Raw genomic sequence first — 26370 nt, 5'->3', positions numbered from 1 at the left:
CCCACAGACCAGTCAAGCAACAGCCTGACATAGTCATACTCACGGAATCATATGGGCGGCACAGTGGCGCAATGGTTAGCACCACAGCCTCACAGCTCCAGGGACCCAGGGTCGATTCTGGGTACTGCCTATGCGAAGTTTGCAAGTTCTCCCTGTGTCTGCTTGGGGTTTCGACGGGTGCTCCGGTTTCCTCCCACATCCTAAGACTTGCAGGTGATAGGTAAATTGGCCGTTGTAAATTGCCCCTAGTGTAGGTGGGTGATAGGGAATATGGGATTAGTGTAGGGTTAGTATAAATGGATGGTTGTTGGTCAGCACAGACTCGGTGGCCGAAGGGCCTGTTTCAGTGCTGTATCTTGAAATAAAATAAAATAAACTAAAAATACCAGACACCACCATCACCATCCTGGGTCTATCCTGTCCCACCGGCAGGACACATAGAGCAGAGGTGGCGGCACAGTGGTATACAGTCAGGAGGGAGTTGTCCTGGGAGTCCTCAACATTGACGCCAGATCCCATGAAGTCTCATGGCATCAGGACGAACATGGGCAAGGAAACTTCCTGGTGATTACAACTTACCACACTCCCTCAGCTGATGAATAAGTACTCTTCCATGTTGAATACCACTTGGAGGAAACACAAAGGGTGGCAAGGGTGCAGAATGTACTCTGGGTGGGGCACTTCAGTGTCCATCATCAAGAGTGGCTCGGTTTTAACACGACTGACTGAGCTGGCTGAGTCCTAAAGGACACAGCTGCTAGACTGGGTATGCAGCAGGTGGTGAGGGAACCGACAAGAGGGAAAAACATACTTGACCTTGTCCTCACCAATCTGCCTGCCGCAGATGCATATGTCCATGACAGTATTGCCTTCACATTAAGGATACCCTCCATCGTGTTGTGTGACACTACCACCTTGCTAAATGGGATAGATTTCGTCCAGATCTAGCAATGCAAAACTGGGCATCCATGAGGCGCTGTGGGCCATCGGCAGCGGAGAATTGTACTCAACCGCAATCTGTAACCTCATGGCCCGGCATATCCCCTACTCTACCATTACCATCAAGCCAGGAGATCAACCCTGGTTCAATGAAGAGTGCAGGAGGGCATTCCAGGAGCAACACCAGGCATACCTCAAAATGAGGTGTTAACCCGGTGAAGCTACAATACAGGACTACTTGCATGCCAAACTGCATAAGCAGCATGCGATAGACAGAGCTAAGCAATCCAACGGATCAGATCTAAGCTCTGCAGTCCTGCTACATCCAGCCATGAATGGTGGTGGATAATTAGACAAATAGCTGGAGCAGGTGCCTCTACAAATATCCCCATCCTCAATGATGGGGGAGCCCAGCACATCAATGCGAAAGACAAGGCTGAAGCATTTGCAACAATCTTTAGCCAGAAGTGCTCAGCTGATGATCCATCTCGGCCTCCTCCTGAAGTCCCCAGCATCACAGATACCAGTCTTCAGCCAATTCGATTCACTCAGCATGATATCAAGAAATGACTGAAGGCACTGGATACTGCAAAGGGTATGGGCCTTGACAATATTCTGGCAATAGTACTGAAGATCTGTGCTCCAGCACTTTCTGTACCCCTAGCAAGCTGTTCCAGTACAGCTACAACACTGACATCTACCCAGTAATGTGGAAAATTGCCCAGGTATGTCCTATACACAAAAAGCAGGACAAGTCCATCCCGGCCAATTACCGCCCCATCAATCTACTCTCAATTATCAGTAAAGTGATGGAAGGTGTCATCGACAGTGTTATCAAGCGGCACTTGCTTAGCAATCAACTGCTCAATGATGCTCACTTTGGGTTCTGCCAGGGCCACTCAGCTCCTGACCTCATTACAGCCTTGGGTCAAACATGGACAAAAGAGCTGAACTCAAGAGATGAGATGAGAGTGACTGCCCTTGACATCAAGGCAGCATTTGACCGAGTATGGCATCAAGAGCCCTAGAAAAACTGAAGTCAATGGGAATCAGAGGGAAAACTCTCCACTGGTTGGAGTCATACCTAGCGCAAAAGAAGATGGTTGTGTTTGTTGGAGGTCAATCTTCTGAGCTCCAGGACATCACTGCAGGAGTTCCTCAGGGTAGTGTCCTAGGCCCAACCATCTTCAGTTGCTTTATCAATGACCTTTCTTCAATCACAAGGTCAGAAGTGGGGATGTTCGTTGATTACTGCATAATGTACAGCACCATTCGTGACTCCTCAAATACTGAAGCAGTCCCTGCAGAAATGCAGCAAGACCTGGACAATATGCAGGCTTGGGTTGATAAGTGGCAAGTAACAGTCGTACCACACAAGTGCCAGGTAATGATCATCTCCAACAAGAGAGAATCTAACCATCTCCCCTTGATGTTCAATGGCATTACAACCACTGAATCCCCCACTATCAACATCCTAGGGGGTTACCCATTGACCAGAAACTGAACTGGATTAGCCATATAAATACTGTCGCTACAAGAGCATGTCAGAGGCTAGGAATCCTGTGGCCAGTAACTCACCTCCTGACTCCCCAAAGCCTGTCCAAAATAAGCCCATCTACAAGGCACAAGTCAGGAGTATGATGGAATACTCTCCACTTGCCTGGATGGGTGCAGCTCCAACAACACTCAAGAAGCTCGACAGCATCCAGGACAAAGCAGCCCACTTGATTGGCACTCCATCCATAAACATTTACTCCCTCTACCTCCGACACACAGTGGTAGCAGTGTGTACCATCTACAAGATGCGCTGCAGCAACGCACCAAGGCTCCTTATACAGCACCTTCCAAACCTGTGACCTCTACCAATGAGAAGGACAAGGGCAGCAAACAGAACAAGAACAAAGAACAAAGAAAATTACAGCACAGGAACAGGCCCTTTGGCCCTCCAAGCCTGCGCCGATCCAGATCCACTATCTAAACATGTCGCCTATTTTCTAAGGATCTGTATCTCTTTGCTTCCTGCCCATTCATGTATCTGTCCAGATACATCTTAAAAGACGCTATCGTGCCCGCGTCTACCACCTCCGCTGGCAACGCGTTCCAGGCACCCACCACCCTCTGCGTAAAGAACTTTCCACGCATATCCCCCCTAAACTTTTCCCCTCTCACTTTGAACTCGTGACCCCTAGTAATTGAATCCCCCACTCTGGGAAAAAGCTTCTTGCTATCCACCCTGTCTATACCTCTCATGATTTTGTACACCTCAATCAGGTCTCCCCTCAACCTCCGTCTTTCTAATGAAAATAATCCTAATCTACTCAACCTCTCTTCATAGCTAGTGCCCTCCATACCAGGCAACATCCTGGTGAACCTCCTCTGCACCCTCTCCAAAGCATCTACATCCTTTTGGTAATGTGGCGACCAGAACTGCACGCAGTATTCCAAATGTGGCCGAACCAAAGTCTTATACAACTGTAACATGACCTGCCAACTCTTGTACTCAATACCCCGTCCGATGAAGGAAAGCATGCCGTATGCCTTCTTGACCACTCTATTGACCTGCGTTGCCACCTTCAGGGAACAATGGACCTGAACACCCAAATCTCTCTGTACATCAATTTTCCCCAGGACTTTTCCATTTACTGTATAGTTCACTCTTGAATTGGATCTTCCAAAATGCATCACCTCGCATTTGCCCCGATTGATCTCCATCTGCCATTTCTCTGCCCAACTTTCCAATCTATCTATATTCTGCTGTATTCTCTGACAGTCCCCTTCACTATCTGCTACTTCACCAATCTTAGTGTCGTCTGCAAACTTGCTAATCAAATGCATGGGATTACCACCACCTGCAAGTTCCCCTCCAAATCGCACACCATCCTGACTTGGAACTATATCGCCGTTCCTTCACTGTCGCTGGGTCAAAATCCTGGAACTCCCTTCCTAACAGCACTGTGGGTGTACCTACCCCACATGGACTGCAGCGGTTCAAGAAGGTAGCTCACCACCACCTCCTCAAGGTCAATTAGGGATGGGCAATTAATGCTGGCTTAGCCAGCAACGCCCACATCCCATGAATGAATTAAAATATACACTGAAAAGCACAAATCTCTCACCATTTACCTCATCCTTACATCAAGATCAATGAATGTCAGTGCATTTCTCCACAACTACTCTTATTCCGCCTTCTGCAAAATGGGTTCTTGTGATACAGTGTTCCAGTTCATCCAAATTTTATGAATTACACTTCGGGCTGAATTTTATTCTTCCGCCACCGGGAGCGGCCGCAGGAGAAAAAAATGCGAAACACATGACAGCCCAAAATAATATGCTGGTCGGGCTACAGCCCCCTCCCCCCTGCCGAATCATGTGGTGGTGGCAAGCTCTGTAACACCGGCAACGGCGTCAGCTGCCTATGCACTTTGGCTGGCGCCATTTTTAAAGGGCAGCCAGACCTGCCACTAAATTTAAATATTTAAAACCCTGTTCCCCCCGCCAGTGCACCACAATAAAACTATCGCCCCTTTGCTCCCAATAACACTTACAAATAATAGTTGCCCTTTCCCCCCACAAAAGACTTACATGCAAGACTTGACCTCTATCCCTCGAAACAGTTCAAAGTGCAGAGGTCCCCCTTGCCCCCCTTCCCTCTGTGCACTATTAATGCACATTTGACGCTACACCACCGACCCCCCCCCACCCCCCAACTACACTGGAAATCTTAAGTACCCCCCTTCTCCACCTCAGTGCAACCAGCTTTCCCTGGAGGGGTAAGTGAAGGTGCTTGAGTGCCAGCTGCCACTCGGAAGATCCCGGGCAGCAGGTAAGATCAGTGTGAATTTTATTTAAACTTATTAACGTTCTTCATTTACATATGTAAAGCCGGTTCCCATCACCCAGTGTTGGAGTGGGAGAGGGGTCGGTGGGGGGAACACTATGGAGCCTTGCAGCTGCCGGGAAGATCAGTCCTGACACCTCCGGCTTTGGACTCGGTGGTGGGCCACTGCTGGTACGATCTTCTGGTCCCCACTGCCACGGATTCCGACAACGAGACCTCAACAACATCCAGCTCATACTGTGAGACTGCAATCGTGTAATGTGTAGGGGTGAAGAATATCAGTGAACTAGTTGGGATTTTACACCAATCCAGCAGCTTTCATTATCATTTTCTGAATGCTAGCCCACAAATTATCAGATTTATTGAATCTAATTTTACAATGCGCCATGGAGGAATTCCAAACACACAACCAATAGTTTTATCTGAGTTTAGGAGCTTAGCCAAGAGGGCCTGCTGTAGAAGACCTTGGCATCCATAGTGTTCTGCAGCTCAGTCAGACAGTCATGCAGCACTGTATAAATGCAGATTGGTTTCATTCATAGATGTCATTCATGCTGTTTGGCACAATCTCATATTAATTTATAGGGTGCTTCTGCTGAACCTCCAAACTAAATTTGCAGGCAGGCCCTTTGAGGTCTAAGTCCCTGGGCTCAGCATTTGAAGCAAACCAGGAACTAGTTCTCCTGTCAGAATTTTTCCTCATTCTTGCTCAGTGATTCACATCGTGCTCCCCCTGCAACTTGCCAACTGAACACTACCCTCTGCCAATCCCCTCTGCCCAGTCCACCAGCCGATTGGATGCTAATGTTTGTCACTGTAAAGCGACTGAAGCAGGTGGCGAGTTGTTTTCTGAAGGGCAAACATTGATCTCAGAAACAAATGTGTACGGTGGGCATAATTATCCTTCAGTTTTTGTAAGAATAGTGATGTAATCGACATTGTCTCTACACAGGATAACTCAATATACAACTGACATATCGCAGGAGGATGTGGATGATTCTATAAAGAAGGCTTTACAAATTTGGAGTGATGTTACTCCATTGTCATTTACAAAAACAACATCCAACGCAGACATTGAAATTCTCTTCACTGTTGATGGTATGTTCAAACAATAATATTAAAAGACTGTAAATGCTGGAAATCTGAAATAAGAACAGAAATTGCTGTAAATATTGGGTAAACCAGTCAGCATCTGTGCACAAAAAAAGGACAGATTGTAATGCTACAGGTGCATATGGTACTAGAGTGTATTGGTTATGTTACTGGTCTTCGAATCTGGAGTCCCAGACTAATGATCCAGAGACATGCATTCAAATCCCACCTCAGCCGCTGGTGAATTTACATTCCATTAACTAAACAAATATGGAGTAAAAGGCGGTATCAGTACAACTGCTGATTGGCCAACATTCACTTTATTTCATATATTCAAACAAGCATGTTTAGCTGCCAGTTATTCTTTGCCAACATATTTGTTCAATTCTTCTTGCTAGAGCATGGTGATGGTGCTCCATTTGATGGACCCTCGGGAACTCTGGCTCATGCCTTTGCACCTGGACCTGGTCTTGGAGCTGATGCTCATTTCGATGACAGTGAAAAATGGACAACAGAAGATGATGGTAAATGTTTTTCACCGTTAATTAAAACTCAATGAGTTAAATTGCTCAAGTCTTTGCTGCCTCTAATGCATCTTGGAAAGTTTTGCTTGTGGCAGCAGAGGGGCAGGTTGTTTAGTACAGACATGGATTTTAAAAAGTAGATGAATGGATAAATTGGAAAAATATATTGAATAGTGATGTATTGCTGTTTACCTTGGAATTATTCTTTGGCATACAAAGAAAACTAAGATTGTAGAAGCTGAAAATTACACTGTGGACTATTTTCATGTTAGTGTTTAAATGTATTTGTATCAAATTCCTATATTCTGTATTTTAACACAGGCATTAACCTGTTTAAAATAAATCCTTCTTTAAAATAGCACAGAGCATTTAAATACAAATATGCAGTACAGAATTAAGCATTCAGCTGATAATGTGGGACATGTTGTGATAGCATGTTCCTGGCACAGAACCTTATTCCTGCAGCGTGTATCAGTGTAGTCTATGATCAAATTTCAAAGTCTGTTCCCGATAGCCAGGCTCTGCAGTGGGTGCACTCATACTGGAAATTGACCATGATTTTACACAATTAGCAGGTTAGTGAACTTACAGAAAAATGCGTTAACAATGAGCCTGCAGCCGAACTTGGCAGGAGCACAGATCAGAGGATTGGGCATGGAGTTCAGGATGCTTGGTCTGCGCTGCTTCTGAATTCCTAGCTGAAGTGGCAAATTCAGCACTGATCCATCCAGGCAGGACTCTGCTTTGGGTGTGTGCTCAGGCAATTTTTCTTTTAGTTCATTCATGGGATGTGGGCATCACCTGCAAAGGCAGCATTGATTGGCTATCCGTAATTGCTCTTGAGAAAGTGGTGGCCACCTTCTTGAACTGCTGCAGTCTGTGTGGGGAAGGTACTCCCAAGTGATTAGATAGAGAGTTTCAGGATTTTGACCTAGTGATGATGAAGGAATGGTGATATATTTCCAAGTCAGGATGAGATATGACTTGGAGGGTAACTTGGTGATGTTGTTGTTCCTATGTGCCTGCTGCCCTTGTCTTTCTAGGTGGTAAAGGTCACAGATTTGGGAGGTGCTGTTGAAGAAGACTTGGTGAATTTCTCTAGTGCATCTTGCAGATGGTAAACAATGATGTCACGGTGTACAGGTGGTGGATGGAGCGAATGTTTAAGTTGGATGTGGTGCTGATCAAGTGGGTTGCTTTGTCCTGGATGGTGTCAAGCTAATTAAATGTTGTTAGAGCTGCACTCAAACAGGCAAGTGAGGAGTACTCCATGATACACCTGATTTGTTCCTTTTAGATGGTGGAAAGGCTTCAGGCAATCAAGAGTTGAGCCACTTGTCGCACAATACCCAGCCCAAATGTTGAGATTTTGCATTTGTGCTTTAGGAATCAGAGATGGCAACAAAGTACCCAAATATATTGCAGCATATCTAAAATAGTATTACCAGGTTGCACTAAATAGAGATCCTGCATTTCCTGAAGACTTGCACCATTGTATCTAAGCATCTACGGTTTTCCATTTGTTTTCCAAAGCAAAAATCCCAGGAAATTATGGTGCAAGTGAGTAGCGCCAAAATTCATGGTGTACTATAACTTCCTGGGACTTCTGCATCACTCTGCCAATATCCTTGCTAAAACTGAAAAATGAATTCCATAGCTCCTCCTGGTCAATGGCAATCATGAATTCCTGGATTTATGCAACTTTTCACACTGCAGCATATCACTGAAAAATAATGGTGCAAATGAAGATATTTAAATTCATGAGATTAAAGTTAAATAAAAACTCTGCTCCTGATATATTCTTAGCTGAAAAACATCTGCATTGTGTTTTAGGTTTATTGTATATCATCCGCATGGTGTAGGGCGCTAAACTAGCTGATCACAGCATTGATGAAAGTCAGAGTTGAGGGTAAATTCATTTAGAACCAATTTTGCACCTGAAATAGTTGTTCTGCTTATAGCAGCACCAGAGGGTGGAGGCCTGAGACTTGTCCAAAACTGGGCCTTGGCCCTCAAGTGAAGAAATCCAGCCATGTAGGCCAGCTCAGCAGTTACCTCAAGAGCAATTTATGACAGCGGTAATGCCAGCAGTTTATTTGATGTAAATCCTGGGGGGCGGGGGGGGGGGGGAGGGGGTGGTGGAAGGGGGAAAGGGGTGCTCTGTTTCAGGGATGGGAGTAAGGTGAACAAGAGGGTGTTGAGAATGGGCCATCAGAAAGAACCAAAAAATGTTTAAGCTTACTCAAGTACCTGAATGCTAGACACTGACAGAATGTCTCCACTGAAGTAGCTGAAAAAGAAAATTGCCTCCTGCTGTATTCCTTTGATAATTTGCCACTTTATACTAGTGGGAAATGTCACTGTGGGCCCCACTAATGCCTGTTGCATGGCAGAATCACCTGCTTTATTCAGACATGCTTTATGTTAGGCAGAACTGCTGAGGGCCATCATCCTGCCAGTTCCATCTCATTCTGTGATGTCACAACAAAGGTGCAAGTAACATCAGCCCTGCCATCAGAATGCTGTGCCTGGGCGGATAAGAATGTAGAACTGGCATAAAAAAGTTATACCCCAAATTCCTCCCCTTGGCGAAACTGTCGTATTTAAAGCACCTCGTCCATTCTGTAGGTAGTTGTCAATCCAAGCTTGGAACATGAGCCAAACTCACTGCCATTTATTGGAAAAGGATCCTACTAAAGAGTAGATATAACCTCATCCACTGCTCAAGAAGAATGATCAGCAAGTAGCTAATACATCGGCACAATCAAAAGCTGCGGCACCAGCTAAAAGCTCCAGGGCTTGCTAAGTGTGAAGTAAACTTTACAATCAACGTGTTTCCAGTTTCCCAGTGTGTAACAGTGCCATCTTGTGACCATTTGTGTGTAATCATGTGTATAAGAAAACCAGATTAAACCAGTCTTATTGTACACCTAGGATATGACTGTTTGTCGATGAGGATGGGATAGCAGAAAACCTTTATGTTGAAGGAGTTTCCTGCTAAGCAATCAAGGGACTTGTGAGTGTCCTTTGTCTGAGAAAAAGGCTTAAACTCTGATCTAAAAAATTGGGTTGCGTGGGTGGACTGACCGTCGAAGATGGCTATGCCGATGGGAATCATCAGGCAACTGGGGAAGTATGGCCATGACTGAGATTCTCTCAGTGTGTATGGAAGTGACAAGAGATGTTTTTCACCTCTAACAATATCCTGGAAGATCTTGATCTTAAGTGATATTTCTGACTGAAGCAGACTCGGAAATGTATGAGATGCTCAAGAATTTGCTGGTCCTGGCAAAGCCAAAGGACATGCGCTGAAGGATATTTTGATTAAGCTTGAGCAGCACTACAATCCCAAGCCTTTGAAGATTGCAGAAAGCTAAAATTTTGGAACAAGGAATCAGCTGCTCAAAGAGGACAATGAGGAGTTTATTGTGGCCTTTAAAAAGCTGTCAATTCAATGTAATTTTGGAGACTTTCAAGAGCGAGCGTTTCTTGACGGGTTTGCTTGTGGCTTAATAAGTGAGTGCATTCGCAGTAAGTTGATGATATTGCTAAAGTTGACTTTTGACATAGCTTGTCAAACAGCAATGTCCATGGACATGGCTCAATGTGCCTCAAGAGAAGTGAGAGTTAACACCCATCAGTCATCTGCTGAAGTAAGTAAGCTGCAGATGAGTAAGCAGAAGGCTCCGATAACAGTAACTGGTAGTGGTCATGTGGGTGTTACTAGTAAGAGAACGGGAGGAGGCCATCAGGGTAGTAGCAGTGTTATAACAAAGTCCTGTTACCAGTGCTTATGCCAACATTGGGCACAGAATTGTCCATTTATGAAGGCAGAGAGCTCCGGCTATAAGAAGAAGGGTCATCTTGCCAAGGCATGTCACAAGAAGGTCAATGGGGAAAATGCTGCCAGGAGGAAATGTCAGTTTTTTTTTATTCATTCAGGGATGTGGGTGTCGCTGGCTCAGCCAGCATTTATTGCCCATCCCTAATTGCCCTTGAGAAGGTGGTGGTGAGCTGCCTTCTTGAACCGTCCATTTGGGGTAGGTATACCCTCAGTGCTGTTAGGAAGGGAGTTCCAGGATTTTGACCCAGCGACAGTGAAGGAACGGCGATATAGTTCCAAGTCAGGATGGTGTGTGACTTGGAGGGGAACTTGCAGGTGGTGGTGTTCCCATGCATATGCTGCTCTTGTCCTTACAAGCCCCCAGATGTTAGTAAGGAGGACTTTGCAGGGTCGATCGGGCTGGGTTTGCCATTGTCGCTTCCGGTGCCTAGGTCGATGCCGGGTCGTCCGTCCGGTTTTATTCCTTTTTATTGACTTCGTAGCGGTTAGGTACAACTGAGTGGCTTGCTCGGCCATTTCAGAGGGCATGTAAGAGTTAACCACATTGTTGTGGGTCTGGAGCCGCATGTAGGCCAGACCAGGTAAGGACAGCAGATTTCCTTCCCTAATGAACATTAGTGAACTAGATGGGTTTTTACAACAATCGACAATGGTTTCATGGCCATCATTAGACTATCTTTTAATTCCAGATTTATTAATTAAATTCAAATTCCACCTTGTCGTTGTATCGGGAAAGTTGAGTCAATATCAGCTGGAAAAATCTTGAGTAGAGTAACACTGTTACGGAGGAGAGCAAATTCCCATAATTGGAAGTGTGTCAGTTCCAGTCACATACAAGGAGCAATGTGCAAAATTGCCTTTATTCTTGTGAAAGTTGAAAATCCAGCCTTGTTCGGAAGAAACTGGTTAGCAGCACTTACATTAAATTGGAGTGAGCTTCATCACATTGAAGTGAAATTCACTTTGCAAGACAACATGGTCAACAAGTACCCTAAGGTGTTCAGTGAAACCGGCAAACTGATTCAAGGGTACAAGGCTAATGTACGAGTTCAGAGGAATGCAGGGCCAGATCATTGCAGGTTGTGTCCAGTACCCGACACTCTAAGAGAGAAGGCAGAGCAAGAACTGAAAAGACTTGAGACTGAGAACATTATTTCTAAGGTAGAGCAGAGTAATTGGGCTATTCCCGTAGTGGTAGTACCAAAATCAGATGGTAGTGTAAGAGTATGTGGTGATTATACGGTAACTGTAAATCAGGTACTGGAGGGTAATCCACCCGATAATTTGCCGAACATGGAGAATCTGTTCACAATGTTGTCAGGAGGCCAACTTTTTTCAAAATTAGATATGACAAATGCCTATCTGTAACTTGACTTAGACAATGAGTCTAAGTCATACTTGACTATCAATACACACATGGGTCGATTTCAGTTTCATAAGTTGCCAGTTGGTGTTTCTTCAGCCCCCGGAATTTTCCAAGGGGTAGTGAACCAAAGTATGTGAGGAATGGAGGGAGTAGTGTGCTATTTGGATTAAAGGCCTGCTCAGGTCTGCAAAAAAAAGCCCGACCCGAGCCCGACAGAACCACATCCAACCTGAGCCCGATCCGGCCCAAGTCCTTCCATTTTTTTCCCGCGCCCGACCCGACCATCAGTTAACTTACTTTCCGTTTTTCACTTTGTTGCTGATCTGCACAAGCTTAAAATAACTAATAAAACCACTTTTCTAGTCCAAAAATTAAACTAACATTGGAGCCACTTAACTGTGATACAGCGTGTCCGACCCGGCCCGACCCGAGCCCGAATGCCGGACCCAGAAGTGCAACCCGACCCGACCCAAAGTCGCCACAAGTCGTCGGGTCCCGTCGGGTTCGGGTTGGGTAACAGGCCTTTAATTTGGATGACATACTTATTTCAGCTCCAAACAAGCAGACCCATGATGACAGACTGAAAGAGGTGCTCCAACGTTTAGAAAAGGATAGAGTTTGGGTGAAGGTACAGAAATGTGAAATGTTTCAAAACTCTGAAGAGTACTTGGGTCACAAGGCAAGGATGGGTTACATCCTACCAAGAGTAAGGTTCAAGCAATTGCTACAGTAAATTCATACCAAATTTGGCAACATTATGGTGATCCGTGGAATTGGATGAAGGAGTGTAACAAGGCATTTAAATTGTGTAAATGTCAACTTGTTCAGGGTACGATGCTTGTATATTACGATGCATCCAAAGAGTTTAAGTTAGCTTGTGATGCCTCAAGGATGCTTGCAAGCATGACATGAAGGCCCTAAATATCAACTATCTGTCACTAGCTGGCAGAAGAGGGAAATGCTGACACATCCTGGGGACTGGTGTGCATTACCACAACGACCAGTTGTTACAGCAGCTTGGCAACAGGCGCCAATGTCAAAAATAACAACTCACAACATCACTTGGCAGCTTCACGTGCAACACTTGCAGCAGAACCTGCCTCTCAAGGATTGGCCTTCACAGCCATCAGCAAAGGTGCACCAAGAGAAGACACCCCACCTAAATGGATTGTTTGCTGTGTGTCCATTATCTTTCATAGATGGAAGGATTCGGAGTAGGTGCTGTGATCTCTCATGTGTTGGATCGTGGTGAGGAGAGACTGATTGCATTTGCCTTTCGCACCCTCAGTGCCAGTGAGCGAAATTATGCTCAGAGAGAACTTGAAGCATTGTCCTTGATTTTTGGAGTAAGAAGATTTCATAAGTACGTGTCTGGTCATAGTGTCATGATTGTAACTGACCATAAGTCACTGACAGCTATTCTGAATCCAAAGTCTCCAGTACCCACTTTAGCTGCAGCCCAAATGCAGAGATGAGCTTATATTTTGTCTGCTTATAAGTACGACATTAAATACAGACAATCGGAGGATCATTGTAATGGTGATGCAATATCTAGATTATCTTCCCTATCAGAGGTACAGCCCAGCAGGGAAGATATATTTTTCTTTTCATACATAGACAAGTTGCCAGTCACAGCAGATGACATTGATAGAACAACTCATAGGGACCCTGTATTGGGAAGAGTGTAAGATTATATTGCAAATGGGTGGCCAACACAAATACTGGATTTAGAAATCAGGCCATTTTTTACGTGTAAGAATGAACTGTCAGTTGATAAAGGTTGTGACATGTGGGGAGCCATAGTTGTAATCCCTGGAAAGTACAGATCACAATTGCTATGTGATCTTCATGATCAACACTTAGGAATGTGTTTGACAAAGAGTCGAGCGACGAGCTGGTTTTGGTGGCCAGGGTTAAATAATGACATTGAAAACACACCGAAACAGTGTAGTACATGTCAAGCAGTAGAAAAGAAGCTGCCATCAGTACCTTTGTAGCCATGGAAATGGCCAGCTAGTGTATGGCAGAGGTTGCACATAGATATTGCAGAATTAGAAGGGCAACAGCTATTAATTGTGATAGACAGCCATTCGAAGTGGGTTGAGTGGTATCCGATGAATCAAACAACCAGAAAAAATCTAGATATTTTGCATAGTTTGCCTGCTGCTTTTGGGTTCTCAGAGGAAATTGTCTCTGACAACGGACCTCAGTTTTGTTCAGGGGAATTTGCACAATTCATGAGAATGAACTGTGCAAAACACATTAGAGTTCCAATATATCATCCTGCTTCCAATGGAGCAGTGGAATGCACAGTGCAAATTGCTAAGCGTGCTTTTGTCAAACAAATGTAGATACAAATCTGAAGAAATGCCAGTTTTCATTGGATCACAAATTGGCGAACTTTCTGCCAGCTGAACTGTTTCTTAGAAGACAGCCTAGAACGAGGTTTTCATTGCTGAAGCCACATTTAGCACAGTCAGTAGAAGAAAAACAATCAAGACAGAAAGAAAGTTATAATAGGAGTAGAGTGGGAGCAAGAAGTCTGAAGTTGAACCAGAAGATTAGATTGAGGAATCATCATCACAAGTGGTTGAAGGGGTTACCAGGAAGAATTGTGAAAATATGTGGTCTTCACACAGTTTGTCAAGATGTTTGGTAGTGGAAAAGCTAGGTTTGTACATAAAGATCATGTTTTACCTTCAGAGGTTCACGAAAAAGAAGGAAGTTGGAAAGAATCAAATGAGCCTAATGAATCAGATAATTTGGAAATGAGTTGAGTACCAATAGTTACTCCAACACAAGTCATGTCAGAAACTAGTGTAAGAGTTCAGATCCAAGTCAGAGTCAGACAGACATGTCTGATGAAGTGGAAATTTCTATTGTAGATCAAGATCAAAATCAGCCTTTCTTGGAGACAACTTCTCATCAGACTCAGTCTAAGATGGGTCAAAGTTTTTCCACAAGTTCTGAAAGTTTGGGTCAGGAAAGGAGGAATCTTCTTCGTGTCAATGTAGGAAAAAGCACACCGAATACGTGAAGTTTCCAGCTCAATGTCTCTTTATTCCACTGGCACCAAACGTGAAAGTACACTCAAAGAAAAAAGTCGCATCTTAAAGAAACAAACTCATTACAGTGAACGACTGTCAATTGCCACCCCGAAGCAGGAGAACCATTGAGCTTTTAACTCTTCGTTTCAAATCAGCAGTGTTGCAGACTTATTAGTTCAACAATGGAATGCAGCAATACCTTGCTTCAGCAGGAGAGCAGGTTTGTGATCCAGAGCCTTTCCCTCTCCATCTCTTATCTTTGCAAGGCGATTTTAGACCTAAATACTGTACTTGAAGCACCACAAAAAGGAAGTTGAGAGCAGGCGCACTCATGGCCCTCCTGTTGCTAGTTCCACTTGAACCCATGAGCCGCGGATTACCTTGATATCCAGATCACCAAAGACCTCTTCAGCATCTCAGGGCTTCTTGATCTTCTCTTGCATGCTCCCTAGCTAGTCCTCCGTGGCCCTTAATAGCTGGATGCACATCCCAATTTCCCTTTGCCGGCACCATTTCCCAATCGCCAACGCAGTCCTTAGGCTGTCCCCTCCGAGTCTTTCTTCTCCTGCCCAGGCTTCTGCCTTTTGCCGTGGCTCCCTGGCTCTACCCCCGAGCCCATCAAAGATACTGCTCCCATCACCAAATGATCTTCCAAGTGCTGATAAAATCCCCAACTCGGCGCTCACCACCGCCACCTACTGGCCCAGAGGTGCGCACCCTGAGGAGAATATCCGATGAAGCAGAAGCTGCTCCAACTCTGAGGAAATGCTTGTTCATTGGTTCACAGCAGCTGACAAGGCAACAGCGCAACCCTCCCGCTACATTAGGAATAGGAAACCAATGGTCAAGATGGATTTGTGAATAAAGAAAAAGAAGAAATGTATTAAGATTGTGGAAAATCGAAGATATTGTTGCTGTGGTGTTTGTATTGAAAAAAAAGAGACAAATGAAACAGTTATACACTGAAATTATTGTTATAAGACACAATTATTGTCATATTTCACATCTAGACCAGTTGTATTGCAACATTTTTAGTAAGGAGGGAGTGTATTAGCGCCATCTTGTGATAATTTGTGTGTATTCATGTGTATAAGAAAAAACAGATAAAACCAGCCTCTTACCCACCTCCATGTTGTATACCCGAGTGATATCTGTCAGAAAGATACGGCCAAGTAGACTTTAGCATTCATGTCTGTAACCATATCAGATCATTCGGATCCATATCTTACCTTCTGGTGCAACTTGTGAGATTGAGACCTGAAATCCATCACAGGGTTACAGGACTATTTCTATTTGCTTCATTCGCCCTTCATCACCACTAGCAAACAGAAAGAGGAAAAAGAGAGAACTTGGATTTAAATAGTGGACATCCAAAGAACCTCACAGACGATGAATTATGTTTTTTTGAGGTGCAGTTACTGTTGTAATTTAGGGACCTTTGACAACTAGGTCTCACAAACAGCAATGACTTAAATGATCAATCATCTGTTCTGCTGGTCTTGATCAAGCCTCAAATGATGTTGGGAAAACTTCTGTTCTTCTTCTAATGCAATCTTATTTGACCACTTGAGAGGGAAAATGAGGCCTCAATTAAATGCCTCATCCAAACTACTACACCTATAAAAGCAAAATACTGCAGATGCTGGAAATCTGAAATAAAAACAAGAAATACTGGAAATACTCAGCAGGTCTGGCAGCATCTGTGGAGAGAGAAGCAGAGTTAACGTTTCGGGTCAGTGACCCTTGTTCGGAACTCTTTTCGGTTCCGAACCAGTTCCGAAGAAGGGTCACTGACCCGAAACGTTAACTCTGCTTCTCTTTCCACAGATGCTGCCAGACCTGCTGAGTATTTCCAGCATTTCTTGTTCTTACTACACCTTCTACTGTGCAGCACTCCCTCAGTACTGCACTGAGGTGTTAGCCTAGATTATGTACCCAAACTATGAAACTAGGGCTTGAACCTACAAATTTCTAATTCACAGGCCAGAATGTTACCATTGAACTACATTTGGCAGCTGGTCAAAGTGATGGCCTTCCTTAGCTATACAAATTTGAAAGTGATGCTCAGACATACTGAGATGCCTTGTTCAGCTTTTTTCTTGTGGGAGCTAAGGAAAATGACATTGATATGTGTTACGACTAGGTGAGAAAGGTGTCAAGGGGTCTTTTACTGCCTTCACCTGGTCTTATTGTAACAGGATATATTTTTAAACACATTGTGTTTTGAGCTCCCCCTTGGCGAATCCTCGTTCACCACTTTCCGATTATAAGGCAAAGAAATGAGCATAAACAGGCTTTCTTCGGTTTAAAGAAGAAAAGTGAAATTTATTAAACTTTAAATTTAAACTCTAATTCAGTTAACGCTTACGGATACATGCCATGACCCACACTGGCATGCATACGCGATACGCACATCCAAATGGAGACATAAAAGATCGAAAGAAAAATAAAGTAAAAAAAAGTTTGAGGCAATCTCTGGAGAGGGGTTTTTACTGTGTTTCAAGATCGCTGTAGTCCTTGATTGTAGGTAGTCTTGCTTTTCGTTGGGGCCCAGTATTCTTCTTAAATCTTGCTCACTGTAGGAGACTTTTCTCTCTTGGGTTCAAGTGTCTTCAATGGGTCTTCAGTTCCGTGAGAAAGAGATGGGAGCAGACAGGAGAGAGGTGTTCTCAGTCCAGGAGAAAAGAGCTTTCTGCCTTTCAAACACTCTGTGGCAAGTTCAAACTCAAACAGCCAATTAGTCATGTGACTAAACTGGCCTGACCAGGTCTTTTGTGTATTGGAGCAGCAGGGACTGGGTCCTTTGTTCCAACACTGTCTGCTAGCATGCAAATGTCTTTCCAGTCAAGGGCCTGGCAATTCCTTGTGATAGGCCCTCTTTTCTTCCCAGCCACAATTTTAAGTTTTAATGTTCACGTGGTGAAATATTGTGTGCCTCAGTCTTGGCAGGTGGGGGCCTGCATGACATATGTCACTTGATAAGATTGATGCAAGCTATGCACTCTATCTGCTGCCAAACTGCAAACCTGACATGGAGCATAACCTCCCACTACATCATTTAAATTCACTTCAATAATCTCTGTGACTACTTCCGAAGCATTGTCAACTCCCTCTGCCTATAACAACTGGGAAATTAAGAGTGCAATGAATCGAATTCCCTGCTCTCTGTGTCAGAAGTTTAGGATCTGAAAATTTACCTTATTGTGTATAGATTGAATTGCCAGTGTAACATACGTTTGACTGTTATACTGTAACACACTGTCTGCATTTTCATTCCTGTGATCATTTTCTGGTCCATTTGAACCTGGATCACTTTGAAACAATATAAATGTGTGACCTACCTGAAACATATTAATGATAGGCAGAAATCTCAGACATATCACTGTACATTTGTTGACCTGTAATTTTAGAATCAATTTCAATAGCAACATACATGATTGACAAAAGAATTAAGATAACATGCATATAAATAATGAACAGTTATTCTTTATAATCTGTAGTTTAAGCAGATTTGAACACAATAATTTAACCTTGTTTTTCTAGGAATCAATCTGTTCCTTGTTGCTGGCCATGAATTTGGACATTCTCTGGGACTCGATCACTCTGAAGATAACAAAGCTTTGATGTTTCCCTTCTATAGTTATGTGGAAACTGAGGGATATACACTTCCAAGTGACGATGTTAAAGGAATCCAGAGTTTATATGGTACGACAATAATAAGTTGTATTTATATAGTGCCTTTAATGTAATCAACTGTCCCAAGTGCTCCACAGGAGCAATGCCAAACAAAATTTGATACCTAGCCACTTAAGGAGATATTCAGGCAGATGACCAAAAGCTTGGGCAATGAGGTAAGTTTGAAGTAGCGCCTGAAAGTCGTAAAGAGAGGTAGAATGACAAAGTTTTTAAGGGAGGGAATTCCAGAGTTTAGAGACTTGGCAGCTGAAGGCACTGAAGCCAATGGTAACGCAATTAAAACAAGGAATGCTCAAGGACCAGAATTGGGGTAGCACAGATATCTCGGTGGTTGTAGGGCTGGAGGAGATTAAAAAGATTGGGAGGGGCAAGGTCATGGAGGGATTTGAAAACAAGGATGAGAATTTTAAAATTGAGGCATAGCTTAAACACCAGCCAAAATATGTTAATGAGTACACCCAAAACTTGTATTTTGTATTGTTCTGCCATTGGTTGCAAAATCTTTTAACTGCCTTGTTTTATCCTCTGGAATTTCCTCCTTTAGACCCTCCTCCTTTCCACTTCTCTCTCCACCTTTTAAACCAGCTCAAAATTATTCTCAACCGAGCTTTTGCCAACTCTCTGAATACTTCCACTTGATTTGGTCTAGTTTCCTTTTCTCTTTTATGAATTTGGGGGTAAAATTTGCACAGGGGTTCTATCGATATCCTACCATAACCTCAGCAGATGATCAGTGAGAATTTTGGAGTAACAACATAAACAGCTCTTTATGCCATTTTTCTGAGGGTTCAGCCAATCTCCCAGCTAAATTATACAGTATATCTGGAGAAAACCTACAGAGATTCCAGGTCATTATTTATAGAATCATAGAATAGTTACAGCACAGAAGGAGGCCATTCGGCCTGTTATGTCATGCTGACTCTCTGCAAGAGCAACTCAGCTAGTCCCACTCACCACCACCACCACCACCACCACCACCACCACCCTTTCCCTTTGGCCATGAAAATATTTTCTCTTCTGTTGCGTACCTAATTCCCTTTTCATAGCCACAATTGAATCTGCCTCACCACACCCTCAGACAGTGCATTCCAGATCCGAATCACTCACTGCATAAAAGAAGTTATTCTGCCTGTTGCCATTGGTTCTTTTGCCAATCACCTTAAATTGATGTCCTCTGCTTCTCGGCCCTTCCACCAATGGGAACAGTTTCTCTCCATCTGCTCAATCTAGACCCCTCATGATTTTGAACATCTCCATCAAATGTCCTCTCAACCTTCTCTTCTCTCAGGAAAAGACCCCAGCTTCTCCATCCTATCATTGTAGCTGAAGTCCCTCATCTCTGGAACTGCTCTCATAAATCTTTTCTGCACCATCTCTAAAATCTTCACATCCTTCCTAAAGTGTGGTGCACAGAATTGGACACAATGCTCAAGTTGAGGTTGAACCTGTATTTTATAAATTTTAATTTATATTTTGCTTTCCTTTCAACACGCACTTAGTACATTTTCTATGTTAAAGCTACTATAATATAGCAAAGAATCCTTTAGGCAAGAGTGATCATTACATGATAGAAGTTCACATTCAGTTTGAAAGTGAGGACCTTGGTACTGAAACTATTGCCTTAAACTTAAATAAAGACAATTACAAAGGTATGAAGACAGAGTTAGCTAGAGTGGACACGGAAAATAGGTTAAAAGGTAACAGTGGAAAAACAGTGGCTTACATTTAAGGAGATATTTCATAACTCTCAACAAAGATATAATCCATTGAGAAAGAAAGACTCTATGAGAAGGATGCATCATCTGGGGCTAAGTAGGGAAGTTAAGGATGGCATCAAGTTGAAAGAGAAGGCATACAATGCCGTAGGCCAGGAGGTTGGAAAATTTTAGCAACCAGCAAAGGATGACTAAACAAAGGGAGAAATTAGAATATGAGAGTAAAATAGCAAGAAATATAAAAACAGATAGTAAAAGCTTCTACTAGTATATAAAAAGGAAGAGAGTAGCTAAAGTAAACGTTGATCCCTTAGAGGATGAGACTGGGGAATTACTAATGGGAAACAAGGAAATGGCAGAGACTTTTAACAAGTACTTTGTATCTGGCTTTACAGAAGAAGACAAACAAAAAAATTCCAAGACTGGTAGAAAATCAAGGGGCAAAAGGGTGGGAGGATTAAAACAATCACTATCACTAGAGAAAAAGTACTAGGAAAACTAATAGGACTAAAAGCTGACAAGTCTCCTGGACCTGCTGACCTATAGTCTTAAAAGAAGTGCTGCAGAGATAGTGCATGCATTGGTTGTAATCAAAATTCCCTCAATTCTGGAAAGGTCCCAGCAAATTGGAAAACTGTAAATGTAACAGTTCTATTCATGAAAGGAGGGAAACAGAAAGCAGGAAACTATTGGCCAGTTAGCCTAACGTCTGTCATTGAGAAAATGCTGGAATCCATTATTAAGGAAGTAGTAGCAGGACATAAGGAGTTGGAGGTACAGTATTAGCATAGATAGAAGATTAGCTAACTAACAGGAAACAGAGTGCCGGGATAAATGATAAAAGCAAAGTACTGCAGATGCTGGAAATCTGAAATAAAAACAAGAAATGCTGAAAATACTCAGCAGGTCTGGCAGCATCTGTGGAGAGAGAAGCAGAATTAACGTTTCAGATCAGTGACCCTTCACCAGAACTGGGGAAAGTTCTGAAGGGTCACTGACTTGAAATGTTAACTCTGTTTCTCTCTCCTCAGATGCGGCTAGTCGGGATAAATCGGTCATTTTGGCAAACTGTAACTAGTGTGGTACCACAGGGACCAATGCTGGGGCCTCAACTATTTGCAATCTATATTAATGACTTGAATGAAGGAACCGAGTGTATTGTAGCCAAATTTGCTGATGATACAAAAATAGGTAGGAAAGCAAGTTGTGAGGGAGGCACAAAGAGTCTGCAAAGGGATATAGATAGGTTAAGTGAGTTGGCAAGAATTTGACACATGGAGTATAATGTAGGAAAATGTAAGGTTGTCCACTTTGGAGGGATGAATAGAAAAGCAGAATATTATTTAAATAGAGAGCGACTGCAAAATGCTGTGGTACAGAGAGATCTGAGTGTCCTCCTGCATGAATCACAAAAAGTTAGCATGGCGGTACAGCAAGTAATTAGGAAGGGAAATGAAATGTTGACATTTATTGCAAGGGGGATGGAGTGTACAAGTAGGGAAGTCTTTCTATAACTCTCCTGGGTGTTGGTGAGACCACACCAAGAGTACTGTGTACAGTTTTGGTCTCCTTTTTTAAAGAGGGATATACTTACTTTGGAGGCAGTTCAGAGAACTAGGTTGACTCCTGGGATGAAGAGGTTACCTTATGAGGAAAGGTTGAGCAGTTTGAGCCTATACACATTGGAGTTTAGAAGAATGATAAGTGAACATAATGAAACATATAAGATTCTGAGGGGGCTTGACAGGGTAGATGCCGAGAGGATGCTTTACCTTGTGGGGGAATCAAGAACTAGGGGCACAATTTCAAAATAAGGGGTCTTCCATTTAAGATGAGATGAGGAGGAAGCTCTTCTCTCAGAGGGTCGCTAATCTTTGGAATTCTGTTCAGAAAGCTGTGGAGGCTGGGTCATTGAATACATGCAAGGCTGAGCTGGACAGATTTTTGATCTGCAAGAGAATAAAGGGATATAGAGGGCAGGCAGGAAAGTGTATTTAAGGCCACAATCAGATCAACATGATCTAATTGAATGGCAGAGCAGGCTCAAGGGGCCAAATGACCTTTTCTTGCTCCTGTTTCTTATGCTCTTATGTACTTGTAAGTTCTGCTTAAGTTTCTGCAGTACATTTGAGTCCATGCAAGACATGCACGCTTTGAATGCTGAATGCCAAGGCATGACAGCTCCAGACCTCATTACAGCCTTGGTCCAAACATTGACAAAACAGCTGCATTGCAGAGATAAGATAAGACTGACTGCCCTTGACATCAAAACATCAGGACTTTGTCTCCACAAGGAGTATTCGGTGCTCACTCCTCCCAATACTGTCATGAACAGATGCATCTGCGACAGATAGATAGTGAGGATGAGGTCAAGTAGGTTTTCCCCTTTTGTGGGTTCCTTCACTACTTGCTGCAGGCCCAGTCTGGCAGATATGATCTTCAGCACTCAGCTAGCTTGGACAATAGTGGTGCTCCAAAGCCACTCTTATTGCTGGACATTGAAGTCCCCCACCTAGAGTACATTGTGTGCCCTTGCATCCCTCAGTGCATCTTCTGAGTGGTGTTTAACAAGGAGGAGCATTGATTCATCAACTGAGGGAGAGTGGTAGGTGGTAATCAGCAGGATGTTTCCTTGCCCGTATTTGACCTGATGCCATGACACTTCAAGGGTTTCAAAGCCAATTTTGAGATTCCCAGGGCTGCCCCCTCCTGACTGTGCTGACACCTCTGGTGGGTCTATTTTGCCACTGGGTCAGGACATATCAGAGATGATGATGGAGGCATCTGGGACATTGGCTGAATGTTATGATTTGTGAGTATGACTAAGGCTGTTGCTTGACTAGACTGTGGGACAGCTTTCTCAACTTTTGGTACACGTCCCAAATATTAGTGAGGAAGACATTGCACTAAGTGGGTTGAATTTTCTGGGCCCTCTTAAGACGGATTCGGAGGCGTAGGGGTCCATAGAATTGCAATGGGAGGCGGGGGCAGAGGGCCCACTGCCTCCCTGTCACATTGCAATTTTGTCAAGGCAGGAGGGCTGATAGGCCAACAACAGCCTTCCTGCCCAGAGACCACTTGAGGCCCTTAAGTGGCATATTCATAGCCACTTTAGTACCTCTTCCTGCTGCTGCTGGGATTTAACCATTGGTGGGGGTGTGGTGGGGGGGTGGGGGTGGTTGGAGCATGATCGGTTTGGGACCCACCAGGGCCACTCGGCTCCAGACCTCATTACAGCCTTGCTCCAAACATTGACAAAAGAGCTGCATTCCAGAGATAAGGTAAGAGTGACTGCCCTTGACATCAAGATAGCATTTAAACTAGTGTGGCAGCTTTCAATGGCCTTTCCTCCAATAGAAGCTCAGAAGTGGGGAATGTTCGCTGATGATTGCACAGTGTTCAGTTCCAGTTGCAACTCCTCAGATAATGAAGCTGTCTGTGCCGCCTGCAGCAAGACTTGGACAATGTTCAGTCTTGGGCTGATAAGCGACAAGTAACATTCGTGGCTCACAAGTGCCAGGTGTTACGACCAGGTGAGAAAGGTGTCTAGAGGTCTGTTATTAGCTTCACCTGGTCTTATTGTAACAGGGTTTAATTTTAAACACACTGTGTTTTGAGCTCCCCCTTTGTGAATGCTTGTTCACAGCTTTCCAATTATAAGGCAAAAGAATGAGCACAAACAAGCTTTCTTTGGTTTAAAGAAGAAAAGTGAAATTTATTAAGCTTCCTTAAACTCTAATATGGTTCACGCCTACGGGTATACAATGCGCCCACGCTAGCATCCACACGCGATATACACATGCAGATAGGGACAGCAAAGAGAAGAAAAGATAAAGTGGAACAGTTTGAGGCACTATCTTGTTACTGTGCTTCGAGCTTACAGTATAATCCTTTTGTAGGTAATTCATGTGTTTCGTTGGGGCCCAGTATTCTGCTTAAACCTTGTTCACGTAGGAGACTTTTCTCTCTTTGAGATTCACGCTATTTCACAAGATTCAGTTCCATGGGAAGGAGATGGACAGGCAGACAGGGGACAGGTCTCTTCAGTCCAGGAGCTAACAGCCTTCTGATTTCAAATCTGTGGCAAGTTCAAAAAACCAACAGCCAGCTAGTCATGGGATTAAAACTGGTCTGACCACTTCTTCTGTGTAATGGGGAAGCAAAAGATTGGGTCCCTTTGTTAAAATACTGTCTGTTACTATGCAAATGTCTTTCCAGTCAGGAGCTTGCAATTTTTAAGTTTTAATGTTCATGTGGCGAATTCATATGTGCCTTACTTTTGGCAGGTGGGGGTTTGCCTGATACAGGCAATGACCATCTCCAACAAGAGAGAATCTAACCATTTCCCCTTGATGTTTAATAACATTACCTTCACTGAATCCCCCACCATCAACATCCTGGGAGTTACCATTGACCAGAAGCCTAACTGGACCAGCCATATAAATACAGTGACCTTTTCTCCAACAAGGCCAGAGGCTGGGAATTCTGCAGCGACTAACTCACCTCCTGACTCCCAAACCTGGTCCATCTACAAGACACAAGTCAGCAGTGTGATGGAATACTCTCCACTTCCCTGGATGGTTACAGCTCCAACAACACTCAAGAAGCTCGACACCATCCAGGGCAAAGCAGCTCATTAGATAGGTGCCCCATCCATCTTCTTAAACATTCACTCCCTCCACCACTGACGCACATGGCAGCAGTGTGTACCATATACAAGATACACTGCAGCAACTTTCCAAGCCTCCTTTGACAGCACCTTCCAAACTCACGACCTCTACCACCTAGAAGAACAAGGGCAGCAGACGTGTGGGAACACCACCATTTGCAAGTTCCTTTCCAAGTCACACACCATCCTGACTTGAAACTTTATTGCCGTTCCTTCACTGTAGCTATGTCAAAATTCTGGAACTCTATTCCAAACAGCACTGTGGGTATACCTACACCACATGAACTGCAGTGATTGAAAAAGGCAGCTCATCACCACCTGCTCATGGGCAACTATAGATGGGCAATAAATGTTGGCCTAACCAGCGATGCTCACATCCCAAGAACAAATAAAACCAAATTGGCATCTATGGTGCTGGGGCCCTCAGGAAGAGGTCAAGATGGATCATCCATTCAGCATTCTAGCTGAAGAAGGTTGCAAATGCTTCAGCCTTTTATTTTGCACTGATGTGCAGAGCTCCATCATTATTGAGGATGGAATGTTTATGGAGCCTCCTCCCCCTTCCATCAGTTGTTTAATTGTCTACCATTATTCATGACTAGTTGTGTCAGGACTGCAGAGCTTTGTTCAGACCCACAAGAACACAAGAAATAGGAATAGGAGTAGACCAAATGACCCATCGAGCCTGTTCCGCCATTCAAAAAGATCATGGCTGATCTTAAGCCTTAACTCCACCTTCCCACCCACTCGCCATATCCTTGATTCCCTGTGAGACCAAAGGTCTGCCTACCCCAGCCTTAAATGTATTCAACGATGGAGCATCCTCAGCCCTCTGGGGTAGAGAATTCCAAAGTAACTCCTCCTCATCTCAGTCCTAAATGATCGGCCCCTTATTCTGAGACTGCAGCCCCATGTTTTAGATTCCTCGACCAGTGGAACAATCTCTCAGTGTCTACCCTATCCAGTCCCTTCAGAATCTTGTATGTTTCAATGACATAGCCTCTCATTCTTCTAAACTCCAGAGAATATAGACCCAATTTACTCGGCCTCTCATCATAGGACAATCCCCTCATCCCAGGGACCAATTTAATGAACCTTCGCTGTACCGCCTCCAATGCAAGTATATCCTTTCTTAAATGTGGAGACCAAAACTGCACACAGTACTCCAGATGTGGTCTCACCAAAACCCTGTACAATTAAAGCAAGACTTCCTTATTCCTGTACTCCAATCCCCTTGTAATAAAGGCTAACATGCCATTTGCCTCCTAATTGCTTGCTGTATTTGCATGCTAACTTTCTGCAATCCTTGTACAAGCATCCCCAAGTCTCTTTGAACATCAACACTTACAAATTTCACACCTTTTAAAAAATATTCTGCCTTTCTATTCTGACGACCTAAGTGAATAACTTCACACTTCCCTAAATTGTACTCCATCTGCCATCTTATTTCCCACTCACGTAACCTGTGTATATCTCTTTGCAGCCTCTCTGTGTCCTCCCCACAGCTTATCTTTCCCCCTACCTATGTATCATCAGCAAACTTAGATACATTACTACTTGCCATTTCAACACACACCCCTGCACTCACGCCCACTTGTCTGTCCTTGGCCTGCTGCAGTGTTCCAGTGAACACCAACGCA

At 43.8% G+C, this 26370-nt stretch overlaps 1 protein-coding gene across 1 annotated transcript in view; it reads left to right on the top strand.

Moving 5' to 3' along the window:
* LOC137371591 (matrix metalloproteinase-20-like) overlaps positions 1–26370 on the top strand; it is a 49849-nt gene that overhangs the window by 4718 nt on the left and 18761 nt on the right. The window contains exons 4-6 of the mRNA XM_068034426.1: positions 5730–5875; positions 6268–6393; positions 18194–18355. Coding sequence (XP_067890527.1) covers positions 5730–5875; positions 6268–6393; positions 18194–18355 — 434 coding nt within the window. The remainder of the gene's footprint in view (positions 1–5729; positions 5876–6267; positions 6394–18193; positions 18356–26370) is intronic.

The sequence above is a fragment of the Heterodontus francisci genome, chromosome 6 (assembly GCF_036365525.1).
Source record: "Heterodontus francisci isolate sHetFra1 chromosome 6, sHetFra1.hap1, whole genome shotgun sequence".
NCBI classification, from domain to species: domain Eukaryota; kingdom Metazoa; phylum Chordata; class Chondrichthyes; order Heterodontiformes; family Heterodontidae; genus Heterodontus; species Heterodontus francisci.
This window is presented reverse-complemented; position numbering and strand designations above follow the sequence as displayed.